Source organism: Salvelinus fontinalis, chromosome 23 (genome assembly GCF_029448725.1).
Source record: "Salvelinus fontinalis isolate EN_2023a chromosome 23, ASM2944872v1, whole genome shotgun sequence".
In the NCBI taxonomy this organism is placed as follows: domain Eukaryota; kingdom Metazoa; phylum Chordata; class Actinopteri; order Salmoniformes; family Salmonidae; genus Salvelinus; species Salvelinus fontinalis.
In genome coordinates, this window is record NC_074687.1 from 29,125,639 (window position 1) to 29,146,889 (window position 21,251).

At 42.8% G+C, this 21,251-nt stretch overlaps 1 protein-coding gene across 6 annotated transcripts in view; it reads right to left on the bottom strand.

Moving 5' to 3' along the window:
- LOC129821085 (low-density lipoprotein receptor-related protein 1B-like) overlaps positions 1–21,251 on the bottom strand; it is a 458,866-nt gene that overhangs the window by 234,194 nt on the left and 203,421 nt on the right. For all 6 annotated transcript variants that reach the window (XR_008754267.1, XM_055878362.1, XM_055878363.1 and 3 more), the window contains 4 exons: positions 13,394–13,583; positions 12,996–13,139; positions 10,005–10,241; positions 8,995–9,175 (listed from right to left, as the gene is read on the bottom strand). Coding sequence is in view for 5 of the 6 variants with exons in the window: in XM_055878362.1 (XP_055734337.1) it covers positions 8,995–9,175; positions 10,005–10,241; positions 12,996–13,139; positions 13,394–13,583 (752 nt within the window). In the remaining variant the exon portion in view is untranslated. The remainder of the gene's footprint in view (positions 1–8,994; positions 9,176–10,004; positions 10,242–12,995; positions 13,140–13,393; positions 13,584–21,251) is intronic.

The window sequence follows — 21,251 nt, forward strand, 5'->3', positions numbered from 1 at the left end:
CATTTACATTTAAGTCATTTAGCAGACGCTCTTATCCAGAGCGACTTACAAGTACATACATTCATATATTTTTTTTTTTTTTTTTTTTTTTTTGTACATCATGGGAAAATCAAAGGAAATCAGCCAAGACATCCGAAAAAGAATTTTGGACGTCCACAAGTCTGGTTCATCCTTGGGAGCAATTTCCAAACGCCTGAAGGTACCACGTTCATCTGTACAAACAATAGTACGCAAGTATAAACACCATGGGACCACGCAGCCGTCATACCGCCCAGGAAGGAGACGCGTTCTGTCTCCTAAAGATGAAAGTACTTTGGTGCGAAAAGTGCAAATCAATCCCAGAACAACAGCAAAGGTCCTTGTGAAGATTCTGGAGGAAACAAGTACAAAAGTATCTATATCCACAGTAAAACAAGTCCTATATTGACATAACTTGAAAGGCCACTCAGCAAGGAAGAAGCCACTGCTCCAAAACCGCCATAAAAAAGCCAGACTACGGTTTACAGCTGCACATGGAGAAAAGTCCTCTGGTCTGATGAAACAAAAATGTAACTGTTTGGCCATAATGACCATCGTTATGTTTGGAGGAAAAAGGGGGATGCTTGCAAGCCAAAGAACACCATCCCAACTGTGAAGCACAGGGGTGGCAGCATCATGTTATGGGGGTGCTTTGCTTCAAAAGGGACGGGTGCACTTCACAAAATAGATGACATTATGAGGCCGGAAAATTATGTGGATATATTGAAGCAACATCTCAAGACATCAGTCAGGAAGTTAAAGCTTGGTCGCAAATGGGTCTTCCAAATGGACAATGACCCCAAGCATACTTCCAACGTTGTGGCAAAATGGCTTAAGGTCAACAAAGTGAAAGTATTGGAGTGGCCATCACAAAGCTCTGACCTCAATCCCATAGAAAATTTGTGGGCAGAACTGAAAAAGCGTGTGTGAGCAAGGAGCAAGCCTACAAACCTGACTCAGTTACACCAATTCTGTCAGGAGGAATGGGCCAAAATTCACCCAACTTATTGTGGGGAGCTTGTGGAAGGCTACCCGAAATGTTTGACCCAAGTTAAACAATTTAAAGGCAATGCTACCAAATACTAATTAAGTGTATGTCATGTTCTGCCCCCCTGGGAATGTGATGAAAGAAATAAAAGCTGAAATAAATAATTCTCTCTACTATTATTCTGACATTTCACCTTCTCAAAATAAAGTGGTAATCCTAACTGACCAAAGACAAGGAATTTTTACTATGATTAAATGTCAGGAATTGTGAAAAACAGAGTTTAAATATATTTGGCCGACATGTATGTAAACTTCCGACTTCAACTATATTTATTTCACCTTAATTTAACCAGGTAGACTAGTTGAGAACAAGTTCTCATTTACAACTGCGACCTGGCCAAAATAAAGCAAAGCAGTGAGACACAAACAACAACACAGAGTTACACATGGAATAAACAAACGTGTAGTCAACAATACAGTAGAAAAAGTCTATATACAGTGTGAGGTAAGGCATGCAAATGAGGCAGGAAAAGGGAGGTAAGGCAATAAATAGGCCATAGTTGCGAAATAATTACAATATAGCAATTAAACACTGGAGTGATAGATGTGCAAGAAGATGAGAACACAGAAGATGAGTGTGCAATTGGAGATACTGGGGTGCAAAGGAGCAAATAGAAATAAATAAATAACAGTATGGGGATGAGGTAGTTGGATGGGCTATATGCAGATGGGCTATGTACAGGTGCAGTGATCTGTGAGCTGCTCTGACAGCTGGTGCTTAAAGTTAGTGAGGGAGATATGAGTCTCCAGCTTCAGTGATTTTTGGCAGTTCGTTCCAGTCATTGGCAGCAGAGAACTGGAAGGAAAGGCGGCCAAAGGGGGAATTGGCTTTGGGGGTGACCAGTGAGATATACCTGCTGGAGTGCGTGCTACGGGTGGGTGCTGCTATGGTGACCGGTGAGCTGAGATAAGGCAGGGTTTTACCTAGCAAAGACTTATAGATGACCTGGAGCCAGTGGGTTTTGGCCACAAATATGAAGCGAGGGCCAGCCAACGAGAGCATACAGGTCGCAGTCGTGGGTAGTATATGGGGCTTTGGTGACAAACGGATAGAATCCAACTGTTCCAACTGTTAGAATCACATTTGGCAGCGATTGCAGCTGTGAGTCTTTCTGGGTAAGTCTCTAAGAACTTTGCTCAGCTGGATTGTATAACATTGACACACAATGATTTTTTAAATTCTTCAAGCTCTGTCAAGTTGGTTGTTGATCATTGCAAGACATACATTTTTAAGTCTTGCCATAGATGTTCAAGATGATTTAAGTCAAAACTGTTACTAGGCCACTCAGGAACATTCAACGTCATCTTGGTAAGCAACACCAGTGTATATATGGCCTAGTGTTTTAGGTTACTGTCAGATGAAAGATGAATTTGTCTCCCAGTGTCTGTTGGAAAGCAGACTGAACCAGGTTTTCCTCTAGGATTTTGCCTGTGCTTAGCTCTATTCCATTTCTTTTTATCCCAAAAAACTCCCTAGTCCTTGCCGATGACAAGCATACCCATAGCATGATGCAGCCACAACTATGCTTGATAATATCAAGAGTGGTACTCAGTGATGTGTTGTGTTGAATTTGCCACAAACATAACACTTTGTATTCAAGACATAACGTACATTTCGTTCACAAGTTTTTTTGCAGATTTACTGTAGTGCCTTTTGTTTATACAGGATGTTTGTTTCGGAATATTTTAATTCAGTACAGGCTTCAATCTTTTCACGCTGTCATTTAGGTTAGTATTGTGGAGTAACTACAATGTTGTTGATCCATCCTCAACTGTTTTAAATTCACAATTGGCCTCATGGTGAAACAGAGTTAGGAAGGACACCTGTATCTTTGTCACGGCCGTTAAAAGAAGAGGACCAAGGTGCAGCGCGGTGAGCGTACATTTTCTCTTTATTTGGGAAAAAAAACGCCGAACAAAACAATAAACACTACAAAAACAAACCGTGAAGCTAAAGGTCATGTGCCCTACAAACAAAGACAACTTCCCACAAACACAGGCGGGAAAAGGGCAGCCTAATTATGGTTCTCAATCAGAGACAACGATAGACAGCTGTCCCTGATTGAGAACCCTAATCGGCCAAAACATAGAACTACAAAACATAGAACATAGAATACCCACCCCAACTCACACCCTGACCAAACCAAAATAAGACATAAAAAGGATCTTTAAGGTCAGGGCGTGACAGTACCCCCCCCCCCCCCCCCCAGAGCTCCGACCGCAAAACCTAAACCTATAGGGGAGGGTCTAGGTGGGCATCGGTCCGCGGTGGCGGCTCAGTTGCGGGACGCAGACCCCGCTCCACCACTGGCTCACCCCACTTTGGTGGCATCTCTGGTGCGGGCACCCTCGTTGCGGGACCCGGACTGGGCACCCTCATTGCGGTCCCCGGACTGGGCACCCTCGTTCCGGGCCCCGGACTAGGCACCCTCGCTGGAGGACGTCGCTGGAGGCTCCGGATTGGAGAACGTTGCTGGAGGCTCCGAACTGTTGGCCGTCGCTGGAGACTCCGGACTGGAGGCCGTAGCTGGAGGCTCCGGACTGGAGGCCGTAGCTGGAGGCTCCGGACTGGAGAACGTCGCTGGAGGCTCCGGACTGGAGAACGACGCTGGAGGCTCCGGACTGGAGGTCGTCGCTGGAGGCTCCGGACTGGAGAACGTCGCTGGAGGCTCCGGACTGGAGAACATTGCTGGAGGCTCCGGACTGGAGGCCGTCGCTGGAGGCTCCGGACTGGAGGCCTTCGCTGGAGGTTTCTTGCCATGACTCCTCACTGGAGGTTTCTTGCCATGGATCATCACTGGAGGCTTCTTGCCATGGATCGTCACTGGAGGCTTCTTGCCATGGATCATCACTGGAGGCTTTGTGCCATGGATCATACCTGGAGGCTTCGTGCCATGGATCATCACTGGAGGCTTCGTGCCCTGGATCATCACTGGAGGCTTCTTGCCCTGGATCGTCACTGGAGGCTTCGGGCCATGGATCGTCACTGGATGCTTCTTGCCATGGATCATCACTGGAGGCTTCGTGCCATGGATCATCACTCCAGATCATCACTGGAGGGAGGAGACGTATGGGCAGTCTGGTACGTTGAGCTGCCACAGGGCTCACCAGGCTGGGGAGACATACGGGAGGTCATTTTGCAGGGCTCTGGCAGTGCTCCTCCTGCTCAAAGGCGGAGGTAGCTGTCCTGCAGCTGGGTTGTTGACCTCCTACGGCCTCCTCCACGTCTCCTGATGTACTGGCCTGTCTCCTGGTAGCGCCTCCATGCTCTGGACACTACGCTGACAGACACAGCAAACCTTCTTGCCACAGCTCGCATTGATGTGCCATCCTGGATGAGCTGCACTACCTGAGCCACTTGTGTGGGTTGTAGACTCCGTCTCATGCTACCACTAGAGTGAGAGCATCACCAGCATTCAAAAGTGACCAAAACATCAGCCAGGAAGCATAGGAAATAAACCTCCCTGGTCTTTGTGGTTGAATATGCTTGAATTCACTGCTCGACTGAGGTACCGTACATACAATTGTATGTGTGGGGTACAGAGATGAGGTAGATATTAAAAAATCATGGTAAACACTATTATTGCACACAGAGTGAATCCATGCAATGTATTAACATAACATGCAACTTATTAACATAACAAAGTAGTTGAATACCTATAAACGCAAGACATTTCATTTTCCATTTTTTATTAATTTGTAAAAAATACTGAAAATATAATTCCCCTTTGACATGATGGGGTATTGAGTGTAGGCCAGTGACGACACAAAATCTCAAATTCAGGCTGTAACACAACAACATTTGGAAAAAGTCAAGGGTTGGGAATACTTTCTGAAAGCACTGCACATACAAAATTGAAGACACACCACATAAACATTGATCCAAACATACACAATTCACCATACTCCACTTAATCTTTGAGTCCATCTTCCATCCCCATATCAGAAACCAGGTCCTGCTTTGCATCATTATCTTTTCAGGGGTTTACTCAGCTATTCCCAATGGACTTGTGATATTTGAAAAGCAGTTAGGTCAATGATTTGACATGATCTAGTGGTCTCTAGTAACCATGCTTAAGGGATTTGTATCCTCTGAGTGTTACTGCTGGGCTGCACAGCCTTTTCTGTCTCATCAATGATGGAGTTGCCTGCTACATGTGCGGTACATAAAACAGAATGTGATAGAGGGCGAATCAAGCTCTCTCTGTCACTGCAAGTCATCTCCATGACCCAATGAATAATTTAACACACACACCACATCCTTCACTCCTTGGCTAAAGCTCTGTAAAGCAATAACCAAAGCAAAAGTGTGTGTGTGTTTGTGCTTGTGTGCATGTTCAAGAGTGTGCGCACGCGCTCAAGAGAGACTGTGATAGTGAAAGAAAAATAAAGAAAAATACAGTATGTGATTGAGACATTAAGTCGGCAAAGTTAATCCCGATCATGTTAACACAGACTGGAGTTGACATGCAGAGAGGGAAATATAGCTCAGAAGAACAGAGGAGGATCTGAAAAAACACGCATTTCACCTGAGGAGACAATATCTGGTTCTGCTGATGGATGGGTCACTGACAATGGTCACTGACAACCCCAAACCACAATTTAATAAAGATGTGCCAACCCATCATTGAGAAGGTCAGTGGCTAAAGCGATTATACCTCCGTTATGATAACAAAATAAATTAAACCCCCTGATGTAGGAGGAATCATGTTATTGCAATAATGTGATGTGTGGTCGATGAGAACTGCGTCAGCTTGTTATCTGTGTCAGCCAATTGCGACACAATAAAACCTGTAGCTTATGTCCAGTTGAAACTGGTTCCGGCTGCTCAAGTCACATGCACCTGTTGCTGAGGTGAGCGATAACAAGTGAAAGGAACCTTGGCCTAGCCCAGCTAGCAATGAGGAATTGGCCCAGAAGCTGTCCTCTTCCGGGGGGCCGGAACTGATTGAATCGCCCGGAATTGGGTGTTGGACTTGGCCCGGAATCAAAATTAAAGACTGCCCAGAATCAGCCCAAGTACTTAGCCCCTTGTTTTCGACTACCGGAATTCAGCTGACTTTGCCGACATCTTACCAGAATACACCCAGAAGCGGCCCGATGCAAATTTAAATAAATGTATACAAAATGTTAATGTATTTTTATATCACAGAAACAATTTGAAAATATAGAAAAATAAATAATGAAATGTTAATTATATAAAGCAGCCCGTGTAATCATCTGCCAAAGAGTAGCCGCAATCGAGAGTAGCCCCAATTGGGCCAGATAACTACCACCGTAATTGGCCCGAGCACCAAGTAATACATTTGGTCCAGATAAGTCACACCGGAGTCGGCCCGAGGACAAGTACATTAGAGTGTCTAGTTTTAGAAACAGACGCCTCACAAGTCCTCAACTGGCAGCTTCATTAAATAGTATGCACAAAACACCAGTCCCAACGTCAACAGTGAAGAGGCCGGGTTGCTGGCCTTCTAGGCCTTCTAGGCAGAGTTGTAAAGAGGAAGCCATATCTCAGACTGGCCAATACAAAGAAAAGATTAAGATGGGCAAAAGAACACAGACACTGGACAGAGGAACTCTGCCTAGAAGACCTGCATCCCGGAGTCAACTCTTCACTGTTGACATTGAGACTGGTGTTTTGCAGGTACTATTTAATGAAGCTGCCAGTTGAGGACGTATGAGGCATCTGTTTCTCAAACTAGACACTCTAATGTACTTGTCCTCTTGCTCAGTTGTGCACTGGGGCCTCCCACTCATCTTTCTATTCTGGTTAGAGCCTGTTTGTGCTGTTCTGTGAAGAGAGTAGTACACAGTGTTGTAGGAGATCTTCAGTTTCTTGGCAAATTCTCGCATGGAATAGCCTTCATTTCTCAGAACAAGAATATACTGACAAGTTTCAGAAGAAAGTGCCTTGTTTCTGGCCTTTTTGAGACTGTAATCAAACCCACAAATGCTGATGCTCCACATACTCAACTAGTCTAAAATAAGGCCAGTTTTATTGCTTCTTGAATCAGAACAACAGTTTTCAGCTGTGCTAACATAATTGCAAAAGGGTTTTCTAATGATCAATTAGCCTTTTAAAATGAAAAACTTTGATTAGCTAACACAATGTGCTATTGGAACACAGGAGTGATGGTTGCTGATAATGCATACACTGTATGTCGGATCAATTTGATGTTATTTTAATGGATAAAAAATGTGCTTTTCTTTCAAAAACAAGGACATTTCTAAGTGACACCCAAACATTTGAACGGTAGTGTATATGCAAAAAATATTTTGTATCATTTTGTTGATAGCCTACATTTTCGTTGGCTAAATGAAGTTTGAACTATCTTTTAAATGTTGTGCTATATTTAGTTAGAGACGGGTTCAAAATAGGCCCGCTGAAAAATAAATAGCATTAGTCTATTGCTGTCATTTGTTGGGCTCTGTTAAGCCCTTTTCTTTTCAAAATAAGTCAATTTTGTGTTTGCCGCAATATAACCATGAAAAGGAAAAAACAAAAAAGCGAGGTGCAAAACTTAAATTAATGCCGTAAGATAATAACCTGTTCGTATTTTCCCTATAAACAATGACTTGACTTATGCCTACTTTTGATATTACCCTAATAAAGTTCACAAACGTTTGTGAAAGTTTGCTGTGGTATGGCTATTATTTGGCTTAGCTATGCAGGTCTATAAAGGCAGTGAGCACCAGAGTTCGAAATTACTCCCGACAGTTGAACTTGAGGTAAGGAAGAATGCTTGAGTCCTACCAGTCACTCCTTTAATCTAATAATATACTGCTTATCTTTATTTAAAAAATATTCTGATAGAAAATTAACAAATTAGTCTCCTTCCACATACCTATATCTGTAAAGCAGTAGCAGCCTATCTGACAAGTAGCCTACAAAGAAATACATGTCAGTGTCAGGTACAGTACATGGCGCACTATCTTTCTCTCGGTTGCTCTAGGGCTAGTCCTAAGCTTCTCTTCCTATATATTTACATTTTAAATATTAATATCATACAGTGGTCCACCTAGGCCTATAGGCCTACAGTATGCATGCAATGCCCTGAGGCATTTAGTGCTCAAATCTCTGACAGCTGAACCAGTGAGGTGGACAATTATTGTTTTCGGGAAGTAAAAACAAATGAAACAATAGGCTATAAAGTTTTGAATATGCTACAAATCGAAACACAACAAATATGTGTTTTGTTATTTGTTGTAGCAGTTTTTAAGGACATGCAACTGTGGCTCATTTGGCCAATATCACTTGATTATTGAGGGAGTTGGCAGCGCCCGGTCGGGGAATCTTTCTCTTTCTACTCTCGGATCTGAACGGGTCTCTCAGGTCCGAACCAGCACGGGTCTGTTTGGGTCTTTTTTTCAGAACAAGTCTGATTCTCTTCAGGTACATTCTGAACAGGTCTCTGTTTTAAAAATACAATAATTTATGCATATTGGGTCAGGTTGGAAAGCCACGTATCCATTTCAGAACAGTCCAACTTTTTGGACCTGTGAAGACATCTAATGTGCAGTAGCTAGCTATTTCTGAGAAGGAAATAGTATGTCAAGGCCACCTAACTAAAACCATTTTAAATGTAAACTTCAATGGGGTAACGCCAGAGTTGGGACGTCCCAAGGATTCCGGATAGCATGCACCCTCCCAGAATGGGTCCAGATAGACCCTGTGCTTTATATGCTTTTCTACTGTAACACCCAAAGACACTAATATCCCTGACCCTTTTCTCATGCGTTTGTTTCTTTGTTTAAAACCAGTTTCACATAGGCTAAGTGAGCTGTGCATATTCTCTTTTCTGCAAACAATCCCTGAATAGATATGTGAAAACAGAACTCATACTTTCAACCATATTGTTCTTTGACATCAGGGCATTTGTGAAACAGTTGTTGTATTGTATGATTTGGCCCCGTCTTCAGTGAGCTCACCTGTTGAGGGGATCCACTACAATGGCTCGGGGGTGTGACATGTCCCCCTCCAGAAGAGTCTTCCTGGTTTGAGAGGCCCTCTCCAGTCTGGCCACACTAATAGTCTTCCTGTAGCCATCATTGGTCCAGTAGAGGTTATTGCCAATCCAGTCCACAGAGATCCCCTCAACATTGTCCAGGTCTGCAAGGTGATGGAACACCAATGTTATTGTTATCTGCCCCTGACATGACGTTCTTTTTTTTCTCAACTGTAAACGGATCCTTTAGAAAGTCTATTAACTGATGCATACAGACAGCGCAACTTTGTTATCATTTTAGTGACTAATACCATTCACAGAGATGTATAGCTAAGAAAAATCAATCAAAGTGTTCCTTTAGTCAATGAGACAGGAGTAAAGATGTTTCATATAAAGCAGGGATGGGAAACATTAATAGGGGTGGGGTCCACAAAAAATCAGAACTCATGATGGGCCACAGTGGCTCGCGGGTCTGCGTATCCACACATGCAGTCAGATTCAGGCCCTAGCCTTTTGGGGGCCCTAAGTACAATTTTGATGGGGGAGGGGGGGGGGGGGGCACCTTGCAAACAACCCCTCCCCTATTGACAGTGAAGAGTTTTAGTTCCTTTCCTGCGATTCTACACATTTTGCCATAGGGTGGAGAGAAATGTTTAGATAGCTGGCTAAACTAACTTAACCATCTAAAACATGTTAGCTGACATGGGCTAATTGAGTGACTGTCACTGACGGAAGGAAACGAAAGGGGAATACCTAGTCAATTGCACAACTGAATGCATTCAACTGAAATGTGTCTTCCGCATTTAACCCCTCTGAATCAGAGAGGTGCGGGGGCTGCCATAATCGACATCCACATAACAAGAAAAAAACTGCTGATGCACAACTACATCTCTACAAATTGCACATTGTGTATTATATTATTCCTAATTGATCCTTGTGCCTACAAAAGGGTGGCCCATCCCTGATATAAAGTATAATAAAAAATAAACCCACCATCTTTGAGGACCGTTTCCCGGCTGTTCCCATCTATTTTCTGCCGGCCTATGAGGAAACTGGTGGTGTCAGCGAAGTAGATTTGTCCTGATTCTGTGTGGTAGTCGATGGCTCTGGGGTTGACCAGGTCCTCAATCGGGACCATGTGCTCATCACTGGACTTCACATTCAAGTCCAGGCCTCGGATGACCCCTGGCCGACCTTTACCATAGAACAGGAAGAGGTCGTGTTTGGGTTCTAGAATGCAAAAAAAGAGAAGGGTTCTTTACTCTACTTATTGTCAGTTAATTGGTGTAATTCTTCAATGCTGCTGATCCCAGAATTAACTTCTTATGGCTGCAGGGGCAGGATTGAGTAGCTTGGATGAAAGGTGCACAGAGGTTCCCAGAGTAAACGGCCTGCTCCTCAGTCATAGTTGCTAATATATGCATATTATTATTAGTATTGGATATAAAACACTCTGAAGTTTCTAAAACTGTTTGAATTATGTTTGTTAGTATAACAGAACTCATATGGCAGGCAAAAACCTGAGAAGTTCCACTTCCTGTTTGGATTTTTTCTGAGGCTGCTAGATTTTCAACCAAGCTCCCAATGAAATCACAGCGAGATATGGATGAGTTTTCACTTCCTACGGCTTCCACTAGATGTTAACAGTCAATAGAACATTGTCTGATGACTGATGACTCTAATGTGAAGGGGGTCCGAAGGAGACAGTAATGAGTAATCACTGCCATGAGGTGACCACGCACATTCACGTGATAGGCAGCTCCGTTCCATCTCTCAACTGAAGTCAATGTAATTTTCCGGTTGGAACGTTATTCAAGATGTATGTTAATAACATTCTAAAGATTGATTCAGTACATCGTTTGACATGTTTCTACTGACTGTTACGGAACTTTTAGACATTTCGTCACGTTATAGTGGACGCGCTTTGTGACTTTGGAATTGTTTACCAAACGCGCTAACCAAAGTAGCTAATTGGACATAAATAACGGACATTATCGAACAAATCAAGCATTTATTGTGGACCTGGGATTCCTAGGACTGCATTCTGATGAAGTTCATCAAAGGTAATGAAACATTTATCTTGCATTTTCTGGTTTCTGTTGACTCCAACATTGCGGCTAATTTGGCTATTGTTCTGAGCGCCGTCTCAGATTATTGCATGGTTTGCTTTTTCCGTAATAGTTTTTTAAAATCGGACACAGCGGTTGCATTAAGGAGAGGTATATCTATAATTCCATGTGTATAACTTGTATTATCATCTACATTTATGATGAGTATTTCTGTTGAAACGATGTGGCTATGCAAAATCACTTGATGTTTTTGGTAGAACTAGTGAATGTAACGCGCCAATGTAAACTCAGATTTTTTTATATAAATATGAACTTTATCAAACAAAACATGCTTGTATTGTGTAACATGAAGTCCTATGAGTGTCATCTGATGAAGATCATCAAAGGTTAGTGATTAATTTTATCTCTATTTCTGCTTTTTGTGACTGCTATATTTCGCTGGAAAAAATGGCTGTGCGTATTGTGGTTTGGTGGTGACCTAACATAATCGTTTGTAGTGCTTTCGCTGAAAAGCATATTTGAAATCGGACACTTTGGTGGGATTAACAACAAGATTACCTTTAAAATGAAATAAGACACAAGTATGTTTGAGGAATTTTAATTATGAGATATCTGTTGTTTGAATTTGGCGCCCTGCACTTTCACTGGCTGTTGTCATATCGATCCCGTTAGCGGGATGCAGCCATAAGAAGTTAAAGCCTCTAACATTCCACGTTGTCCTAATCTGAGACGGCCAGGCTCATCTATTCTCCTTGATGGGAGAAGTAATCAGTGCTAATGACTGTGTCACCTTCAATCACATTTATGTTGCAAACTGGCATTGCAGTGAGAGGGAGAAAATGGCTAAAGAACACTGAGAAAGCAGTAGTCGTGTGAGCCATACTCAGTGTTCTTGCGCTAGCTAGCATGGCCTGAAATAACTATATGAAAGTCAGGAGAGAGACTAAAAAGCGACTGTTAACTTTAATGCACAGACATGAACATTATCTAATTTGAAAGGCAAAACTGAGGTAGCTCCACCCAGCACCAGTCACTCTGGGGGTTCTAAGTGGAACCCTAGGGATCCTCCAGGGCTACAAAGAAAGAACCAGAACTCTCCTCACTCTGCCTCTACCCAGGAGACCATACTGCCGTGTGTGAGACAGACCACACATGCATCACTTCAATTTATCATCCTGTGAGGGAGAGTCAGGCTACCCCAAGAGACAATTAAGCATTGTATGAGACCCAGATCACAAACCCCACCATGACTGGCTGCGATGCGGCATGAAGAAGCACAACCATTTAGCACTGAATCTCATTAGGCTAAGGGAAGAGAGAGCCGGTGTCATCAGAATATCTAGCAAAGAGGTATAAATCAAATGTGTCACGGAGGGAGAACGCGGCAAGGCGCTCCACTACGCCCGATCGAAATACGGTGGACCTCTGATTGTGTGATCAATTTGATCTTCTGCTTTTACTGTCAACTACACAATGTCCATGGATTGATCATCAAGCTAACAAATGCAGACGATCTTAAAACTCCATTATGGCCATAATGAATCACGACTACTGACAGGTCAATAGTGGGACATAATTTTCAAATGGGCAAGTCTCAACCAGCGTTTGTCTTCATCACTGTCTATCTGACTATCTGAGGCAGTGCGATATACATGGTCCATGTAGAAGAGATCCTCGCTAGTGTCAACAGAAAGACCTATACAGTATGCATGACACACATCCTGATATATCTGAGATACTGTATGTGGACAGAAACACTGATGGCAATACAAAATAGGTGTTAAAGTGATAGGACACACATTTTTATTTTGAGGGAACTAAATTTCATCCTTCGTTCCTTGTTTTTATACAGTGCTTTCAGGAATATAGGCTATGTTAATAACATAATGGGATGAGGGACAGATGTGACACTGACTTTTGCAGTATTGTCCGTCGCTCCCCATACTGAAGCCTGTCCGACATCGACAGGTCCTGGACTTGTAGCTACCGCTCAGCAGACAGATGTGGGAGCATCCACCTGGCTTTCCGTACAGGTCCGTCTCACACGCGTGACTCCTAACTAGAGGATGGGAGGAGTAGGGAAGTCCATTAGCGACTCATCAAATATAACTGCAACACAATGATTTGACTGTATATTAATTAAGTGAAGCAGAAAACTCTCAGATTCACAAAACATTTGTCACATGTAGGGTACAGATACATTTGACAACAGCAAAATTGATGCAGAAAACTCTGAGCTTGTGCGTCACAAGCACTGCACATTTGACACCAGCAAGCAAGCACATTTAGTACCCTGACAAACATGTCCTTTACCTTTTGGTTGAGTGAGTCTGTGGTAAACACGTATTGCTCCTCTGGAACTCCCCAGGCTGGTTAGTGTCCTGGGTTCTGTGGTGTTAAACCGATGGATCTTGAAGATGTCCATGGTATTCCCAATGGAGGGGTCAGAATGAGTGGCATACAGGTAGTTCTCAAAGACAGCTAATCCATGGATGTAGGACACCTGAAACAGAGAAGAACAATACATTGACATGCAACATAAAAAAGTTGAAACCCCGCAAAATAAAAACTCGTATTACACAAAACAACTCTGTGAGCTCCAGGATCTAAGACATGAGAGAAAATGTGTGTGTGTGTGTGTGTTTGTATTCCCCAAAATACACAGGGTCATGAAGTGGGCACAACCCTCTGGGAGCATAATATTAATGATAATAATAATGATAATAATAATAATAGGGTGGGTGCTTAAACACTGAGTGTTCAAAACATTACGAACACCTTCCTAACATTGAGTTGCACTCCCCACTTTTGCCCTCAGAACAGCCTCAATTAGTCAAGGCATGGACTATACAAGGTGTTGAAAGCGTTCCACAGCGATGCTGGCCCATGTTGACTTACAATGCTTCCCACAATTGTGTCAAGTTGGATGGATGTCTTTTTGGTGATGGACCAGTATTGATACACACAGGAAACTGTTGATCTTGAAAAACCCAGCAGCATTGCAGTTCTGGCACCTACTACCATACCCCGTTCAAAGGCACTTAAAAATGTTGTCATGCCCATTCACCCTCTGAATAGCACATATACACAATCAAGGACTCGGCCTCTTTGTTCTCCATTTCCGCTTGAATGACATGCCCAAAGTAAACTACCTGTAGCTCAGGCCCTGAAGACAGGATATTTGTAATTTTTATTTAACTAGGCAAGTCAGTTAAGAACAAATTCTTATTTTCAATGACAGACTAGGAACAGTGGGTTAACTGACTTGTTCAGGGAAAATATTTTTACCTTGTCAGCTCAGGTATTCGATCTTGCAACCTTCCGGTTACTAGTCCAACGCTCTCACCACTAGGCTACCTGCCGCCCCGATATGCATATAATTGGTACCATTGGAAAGAAAACTTTTGAAGTTTGTAGAAATTTTAAAATATTAAAAAATGGAAATTTTAAAATGTAGGAGACTATAACACAATAGATATGGTAGGAGAAAATCCAAAGAAAAACCAAACAGATTTTTTGGGGAGAGACCATCCTCTTAGAAATACAAGAGTAAGGTCATATTGAAAATTAGCTCCCTGAATGCAATCCATATGGCTTCCACAGGGTGTCAGTAATCTATGCTCAAGATTTCAGGCTTGTGACTTCAAAAACAAATAAGAAATATCAGTTTTAGCAGAAGGACACAGTCTTGGTAATTCGTGTTTGTGTGCGCCATGAAGACAGTATGCACCTGCTAAAATCGGTTTCCTATTGAACATACTTCTTTCCGTAAGAAATGTTATAGTTTGATTACATTTTAGGGTATCTGAGGAGTAAATAGAAATGTATTTTGTTGAAACAAAGTTTAGGGGTAGATTTTTGGATTCCTTACTCTGCATATTGAACGAGTGGATTACTAAAATCAATAACGCCAACTAAACTGACTTTTTGGGATATAAAGAAGGACTTTATCTAACAAAACGACGCTACATGTTATAGCTGGGACCTTTTGGATGACAAGGCAGAGGAAGATTTTCAAAAATTAAGTGAATATTTAATCGTTATTTGTGAAGGTATGAAACCTGTGCCTGTGAAAAAAATAATTGATGTGGGGCGCCGTCCTCAAACAATCACATGTCATGTTTTCGCTGTAATAGCTCCTGTAAATCGGACAGTGAAGTTAGATTAACAATAATTTAAGCTTTCAGACAATATAAGACTATAAGATATGTACATAAATGTTTAAAATCCATAATATTTCTGAAAATGTATTTGAACTGCGCGCCCTCCAGTTTCACCGGAAGTTGTCCCGCTAGCGGGACTTCTATCCCTAATTAACCTGTCTCCTCACCTTCATCTTCACTGGTTGAAGAGGATTTAACAAGTGACATCAAGAAGGGATCCTAGCTTTCTCCTGGATTCACCTGGTCAATCTATGCCATGGAAATAGGTTAATGTTCTTAATGTTTTGTACACTCAGTGTATGTGTCCTATTTCACACATATAGAGTGCCTTCGGAAAGTATTCAGACCCCTTGACTTTTTCCACATTTTTTTTACATTACAGCCTTATTCTAAAATGGATTAAATACTTTTTGGGATGACAAAGCGAGAAAAAAACAGTCTTTCAGAAAATGTTGTAAATTCATAAAATAACTAAAACAGAAATACCTTATTTACATAAGTATTCACAACCCTTTGCTATGACACTTGAAATTGAGCTAAGCTGCATCCTGTTTCCATTGATCATGCTTGAGATGTTTCTACAACTTGATTGGAGTCCACCTGTGGTAAATTCAATTGATTGGACATGATTTTGAAAGGCACACACCTGTCTGTTTAAAGTCCCTCAGTTGACAGTGCATGTCAGAGCAAAAATCAAGTCCTGAGGTCTAAGGAATTGCCTGTAGAGCTCTGAGACAAGATTGTGTCAAGTCTCAGATCTGGGGAAGGGTACCAAAACATTTCTGCAGTATCGAATGTCCCCAAGAACACAGTGGTCTCCATCATTCTTAAATGGAAGAAGTTTGGAACAACCAAGACTCTTTCTAGAGCTGTCTGCCCGGCCAAACTGAGCAATCGGGGGAGAAGGGAGTTGACCAAGAACCCGATGGTCAATCTGACAGAGCTCTAGAGTTCCTCTGAGGAGAAGGGAGAACCTTCCAGAAGGATAACCATCTCTGCAGCACTCCACCAATCAGGCCTTTATGGTAGAGTGGCCAGACGGAACCCAGTAAAAAAAGTAAAAGGCACATGATATCCCACTTGGAATTTAACAAAAGGCACCTAAAGACTCTGACCATGAGAAAAAAAATGAAAGCAAGATTGAACTCTTTGGCCTAAATGCCAAGTGTCACGTCAGGAGGAAACCTGGCACCATCACTATGGTGAAGCATCATGCTGTGGGGATGTTCTTCAGCAGCAGGGACTGGGAGATTAGTTAGGATCGAGAAACAGATGAACGGAGGAAAGTACAGAGTGATGCTTGATGAAAACCTGCTCCAGAGCGATCAGGACCTCAGACTAGGGCGAAGGTTCACCTTCCAACAGGACAACGACCCAAAGCACACAGCCAAGAGAACACAGGAGTGGATTCGGGATGAGTCTGAATGTCCTTGAGTGGCCCAGCCAGAGTCCGGACTTGATCCCGATCGAACATCTCTGGAGAGACCTGAAAATAGCAGTCCAGCGTCACTCCCCATCCAACCTGACAAAGCTTGAGAGGATGTGCAGAGCAAAATGGGAGAAACTCCCCAAATGCAGGTGTGCCGTGCTTGTAGCGTCATACCCAAGGAGACTCGAGGCTATATTCACTGCCAAAGGTGCTTCAACAATGTAATGGGTAAAGGGTATGAATACTTATGTTTTTATATTTTAATACATTTGCAAACATTTAAAAAAAAAAGTTTTTGTTTTGTCATTATGTGGTGTTGTGTGTGGAGTGACGAGGGGGAAAAAACATGTAATCAATTTTAGAATAAGTCTGACGTAACAAAATGTGGAAAAAGTCAAACGGTTGGAATACTTTCCGAAAGCACTGTACAAAATCAAATCCAATCAAATTTTATTGTTCACATACACATGGTTAGCAGATGTTAATAAGACTGTAGCGAAATGCTTATGCTTCTAGTTCCGACAGTGCAGTAATATCGAACAAGTAATCTAACAAATTCACAACGACTACCTTATACACACAAATTTAAAGGGACGAATAAGAAGAACTTTCCACCTTCTCCACTACTGTCCCGTCAATGTGGATGGAGGGGTGCTCCCTCTGCTGTTTCCTGAAGTCCGGGGGGCCCTCACCTCCTCCCTGTAGGCTGTCTCGCCGTTGTTGGCAATCAAGCCTACCACTATAGTGTTGTCTGCAAACTTGATGATTGAGATGGAGGCGTGTATGGCCACGCAGTCATGGGTGAACAGGGAGTACAGGAGAGGGCTGAGAAAGCACCCTTGTGGGGCCCCAGTGTTGAGGATCAGCGGGGTGGAGATGTTGTTTCCTACCTTCACCACCTGGGGGAGGCCCGTCAAAGTCCAGGACACAATTGCACAGGGCGGGGTCGAGACCCAGGGAGGAGGTACTATGGTTTTAAATGCTGACCTGTAATCAATGAACAGCATTCTTACATAGGTATTCCTCTTGTCCAGATGGGATAGGGCAGTGTGCAGTGTGATGGCGATTGCGTCGTCTGTGGACCTATTCGGGCGGTAAGCAAATGCGAGTGGGTCTATGGTATCAGGTAAGGTGCAGGTGATATGATCCTTGACTAGTCTCTCAAAACACTTCATGATGACAGAAGTGAATGCTACGGGGCGATAGTCATTTAGTTCAGTTACCTTAACTTTCTTGGGAACAGGAACAATGGTGGCCATCTTGAAGCATGTGGGGAAAGCATACTGGGATAGGGACTGATTGAATATGTCCGTAAACACTCCAGCCAGCTGGTCTGCGCATGCTCTGAGGACGCAGCTAGGGATGCCTTCTGGGTCGGCAGCCTTGCGAGGGTTAACACGTTTAAATGTTTTACTCACATTGGCCACGGAGAAGGAGAGCTCACAGGCTTGGTAGCTGGCCATGTCATGCACTGTATTGTTCTCAAAGCGAGCAAAGGAGTTGTTTTATTTGTCTGGGAGCAAGACGTTGATGTCCGCGACGAGGCTGGTTTTCTTTTTGTAATGCGTGATTGACTGTAGACCCTGCCACATACGTCTCGTGTTTGAGACGTTGAATTGCGACTCTACTTTGTCTCTATACTTACGCTTTGCTTGTTTGATTGCCTTGCGGAGGGAATAACTACACTGTTTGTATTGTGCTCATGTTTCCAGGCACGAATGCTGCCATCAATCCACGGTTTCTAGTTAGGGAAGGTTTTAATAATCTCAGTGGGTACAACATCTCCGATGCACTTGCTAATAAACTCGCACACCGACTCTGCGTATACGTCAATGTTATTGTTTGAGGCTACCAGGAACATATCCCAGTCCATGTGATCGAACAAATCTTGAAGCGTGGAATCAGATTGGTCAGACCAGCGGTGGATAGACCTGAGCACGGGTGTTTCCCGTTTTAGTTTCTGCCTATAGGATGGGAGCAACAAAATGGAGTCATGGTTCGATTTGCCAAAGGGAGGGCGGGGAAGGGCTTTGTATGCATCAGGGAAGTTAGAGTAGCAATGGTCCAGAATGCTACCAGCTCGTGTCGCGCATTTGATATGCTGATAGAATTTAGGAAGCTTTGTTCTCTGATTAGCTTTGTTAAAATCCACAGCTACAATAAATGCAGCCTCAGGATATATGGTTTCCAGTTTACATAGAGTCCAGTGAAGTTCTTTCAGGGCCGTCAAGGTATCTGCTTGGCGGGGATATACACGGCTGTGACTATAATCGAAGAGAATTCTCTTGCGAGACAATGCGGTCGGCATTTGTATGTAAGGAATTTTAAGTCAGGTGAACAAAAGGACTTGAGTTCCTGTATGTTGTTATGATTACACCATGAGTCGTTAATCATAAGGCATACACCCCTGCCCTCCTTCTTACCAGAGAGATGTTTGTTTCTGTTAGTGCAATGCATGAAGAAACTGGGTGGCTGTACCGACTGACAACATATCTCGAGTGAGCCATGTTTCGGTGAAACAGAGAATGTTACAATCTCTGATGTCTCTCTGTGAGGCAACTCGTGCCTTGATTTCGTCCACCTTGTTGTCTAGAGATTGGACATTGGCGAGTAATATGATCAGAAGCGGTGGATGGTGTGCTCGCCCTCTAAGTCTGACCAGTAGGCCGCTCCGTCTGCCTCTCCTGCGACGACCGCGTTGTTTTGGGTCGGCCTCTGGGATAAGATCCCATGTCCAGGGTGGAGGTCCGAACAAAGGATCCGCTTCGGAAAGTCGTATTCCTGGTCATAATGTTTTTAACTTGACGTCGCTTTTATATCCAATAGTTTTTCCCGCCTGTATGTAATAACACTTGAGATTTTCTGGGCTAACAATGTAAGAAATGATACATAAAAATACATTACTATACATTACTGCATAGTTTACTAAGGACCTGAAGCTAGGCAACCATCTCTGTCGGCGCCATCTTGCTTGTCATATTCGTCCTCTACAAGTGTGTTTTAATACGTATTTGTGAATTGGAAATTAGTTTTTTTGCATATCGCAACTCCCGTGAGACACCATCGGAAATGGAGTGTGGGGTCACAACCAGGTTCTGCTACCATCAATGACAACCCTTAAGGAATTAGGGTTAAATGCCTTTCTCCAGAGCACAGACAGATTTTTCACCTTGTCGCCTTGCCCTCCATGCTACATTTACTATGTCGACACCCTCCATGTGTGTATGCACACACACACGCACACGCACACGCACACACACACACACACAAGACAGGGTTGGGTGAGTAGTGTTCACAGGAAGTGAGCCTAAACCCACTGGGCCTCACCTCAACACTGGGGCGGAAAAACATGTGGCACAAGAATAACAACAACCAGGAAACCAGTGAACCATGTTTTTAGGAACACAGTTTGCTTCTAATATTAATATCACCCAGTCTATTTCAAGGCTGTGTAATTTTTGGAATTCACAAAGTTCTTGGTAATACCAATGGTATTCACTAAGTTTATGGTTTATATTTCGGAAAATATTTTTTTTTATTATTCAAATATTTTACATGTGAAGGCCACACGCAGGACCAGAGATAATTACAGACATCTGTGATAATCTGAAATACCCTAAAGGGCCACTAGATGTCTTGTGATAGGTAACATAAAATCCTTTAAAATTCAGGTCGTTTTTTGGTAAACTTTGAAAGTTTCCAGTAATATACCCTTCCTTTGCAACCCTATTTTTGACTCAACCTGCATATTGTATTGTATTTTTTGTATTGGGTTGAACCCTGTGATGTATGAGCTGAAATGTAAGTGGAATAAAAATAAAATGGATTTAGACGCAAGACTACATCGTCTGCCAGTAGAAAAAGTTAAATATGTCTTTCATTTGTCATGGAGATGATATGCAGAGGTCTGCTGAGGCCACACATTTATGAACAGAAAGAGGCATCATTATCCTAAGAACACCTGCACACACAATAAGGTGTATTTCATATGCCTTGGCCTCTTTCTTTCCCTCCATCATTATAGCCTACAATATGAGTCTCCCTCACACTACAGTAGGTCGCTTTCAAGGAGCCTCCTTTTGAATAATGATATTCCCTAATTAGACCTATCCTTTTCCAAAGTGTAGTACTGTAAGAAGGACTAAGGACTAAGGATCATTTGTAAGCGACCTCATCTCACATCCTCTAACTCATCCACACTAATGAATAACCATGCAGTATCTCAGTGAAATCCAAATTCAAGCCATATCAAACCTTTTGTCTGCAACACAAATGACACCCTATCCTTATATAGTGCATTTCTTTTGACCAGCGCCTATAGGGTTCTGGTAAAAAGTAGTGCACTACTGTATATAGGGAATATGGTGCCATTTGGGATGCATACCATGTCTCTACTCTACAGTAACTGTCACGCCCTGATCTGTTTCACCTGTCCTTGTGCTTGTCTCCACCCCCTCCAGGTGTCGCTCATCATCCCTGGTGTATTTATACCTGTGTTTTCTGTCTCTCTGTGCCAGTTCATCTAGTTTGCCAAGTCAACAAGCGGTTATCTCCTAAATCATATTTTTCCCAATCTCTG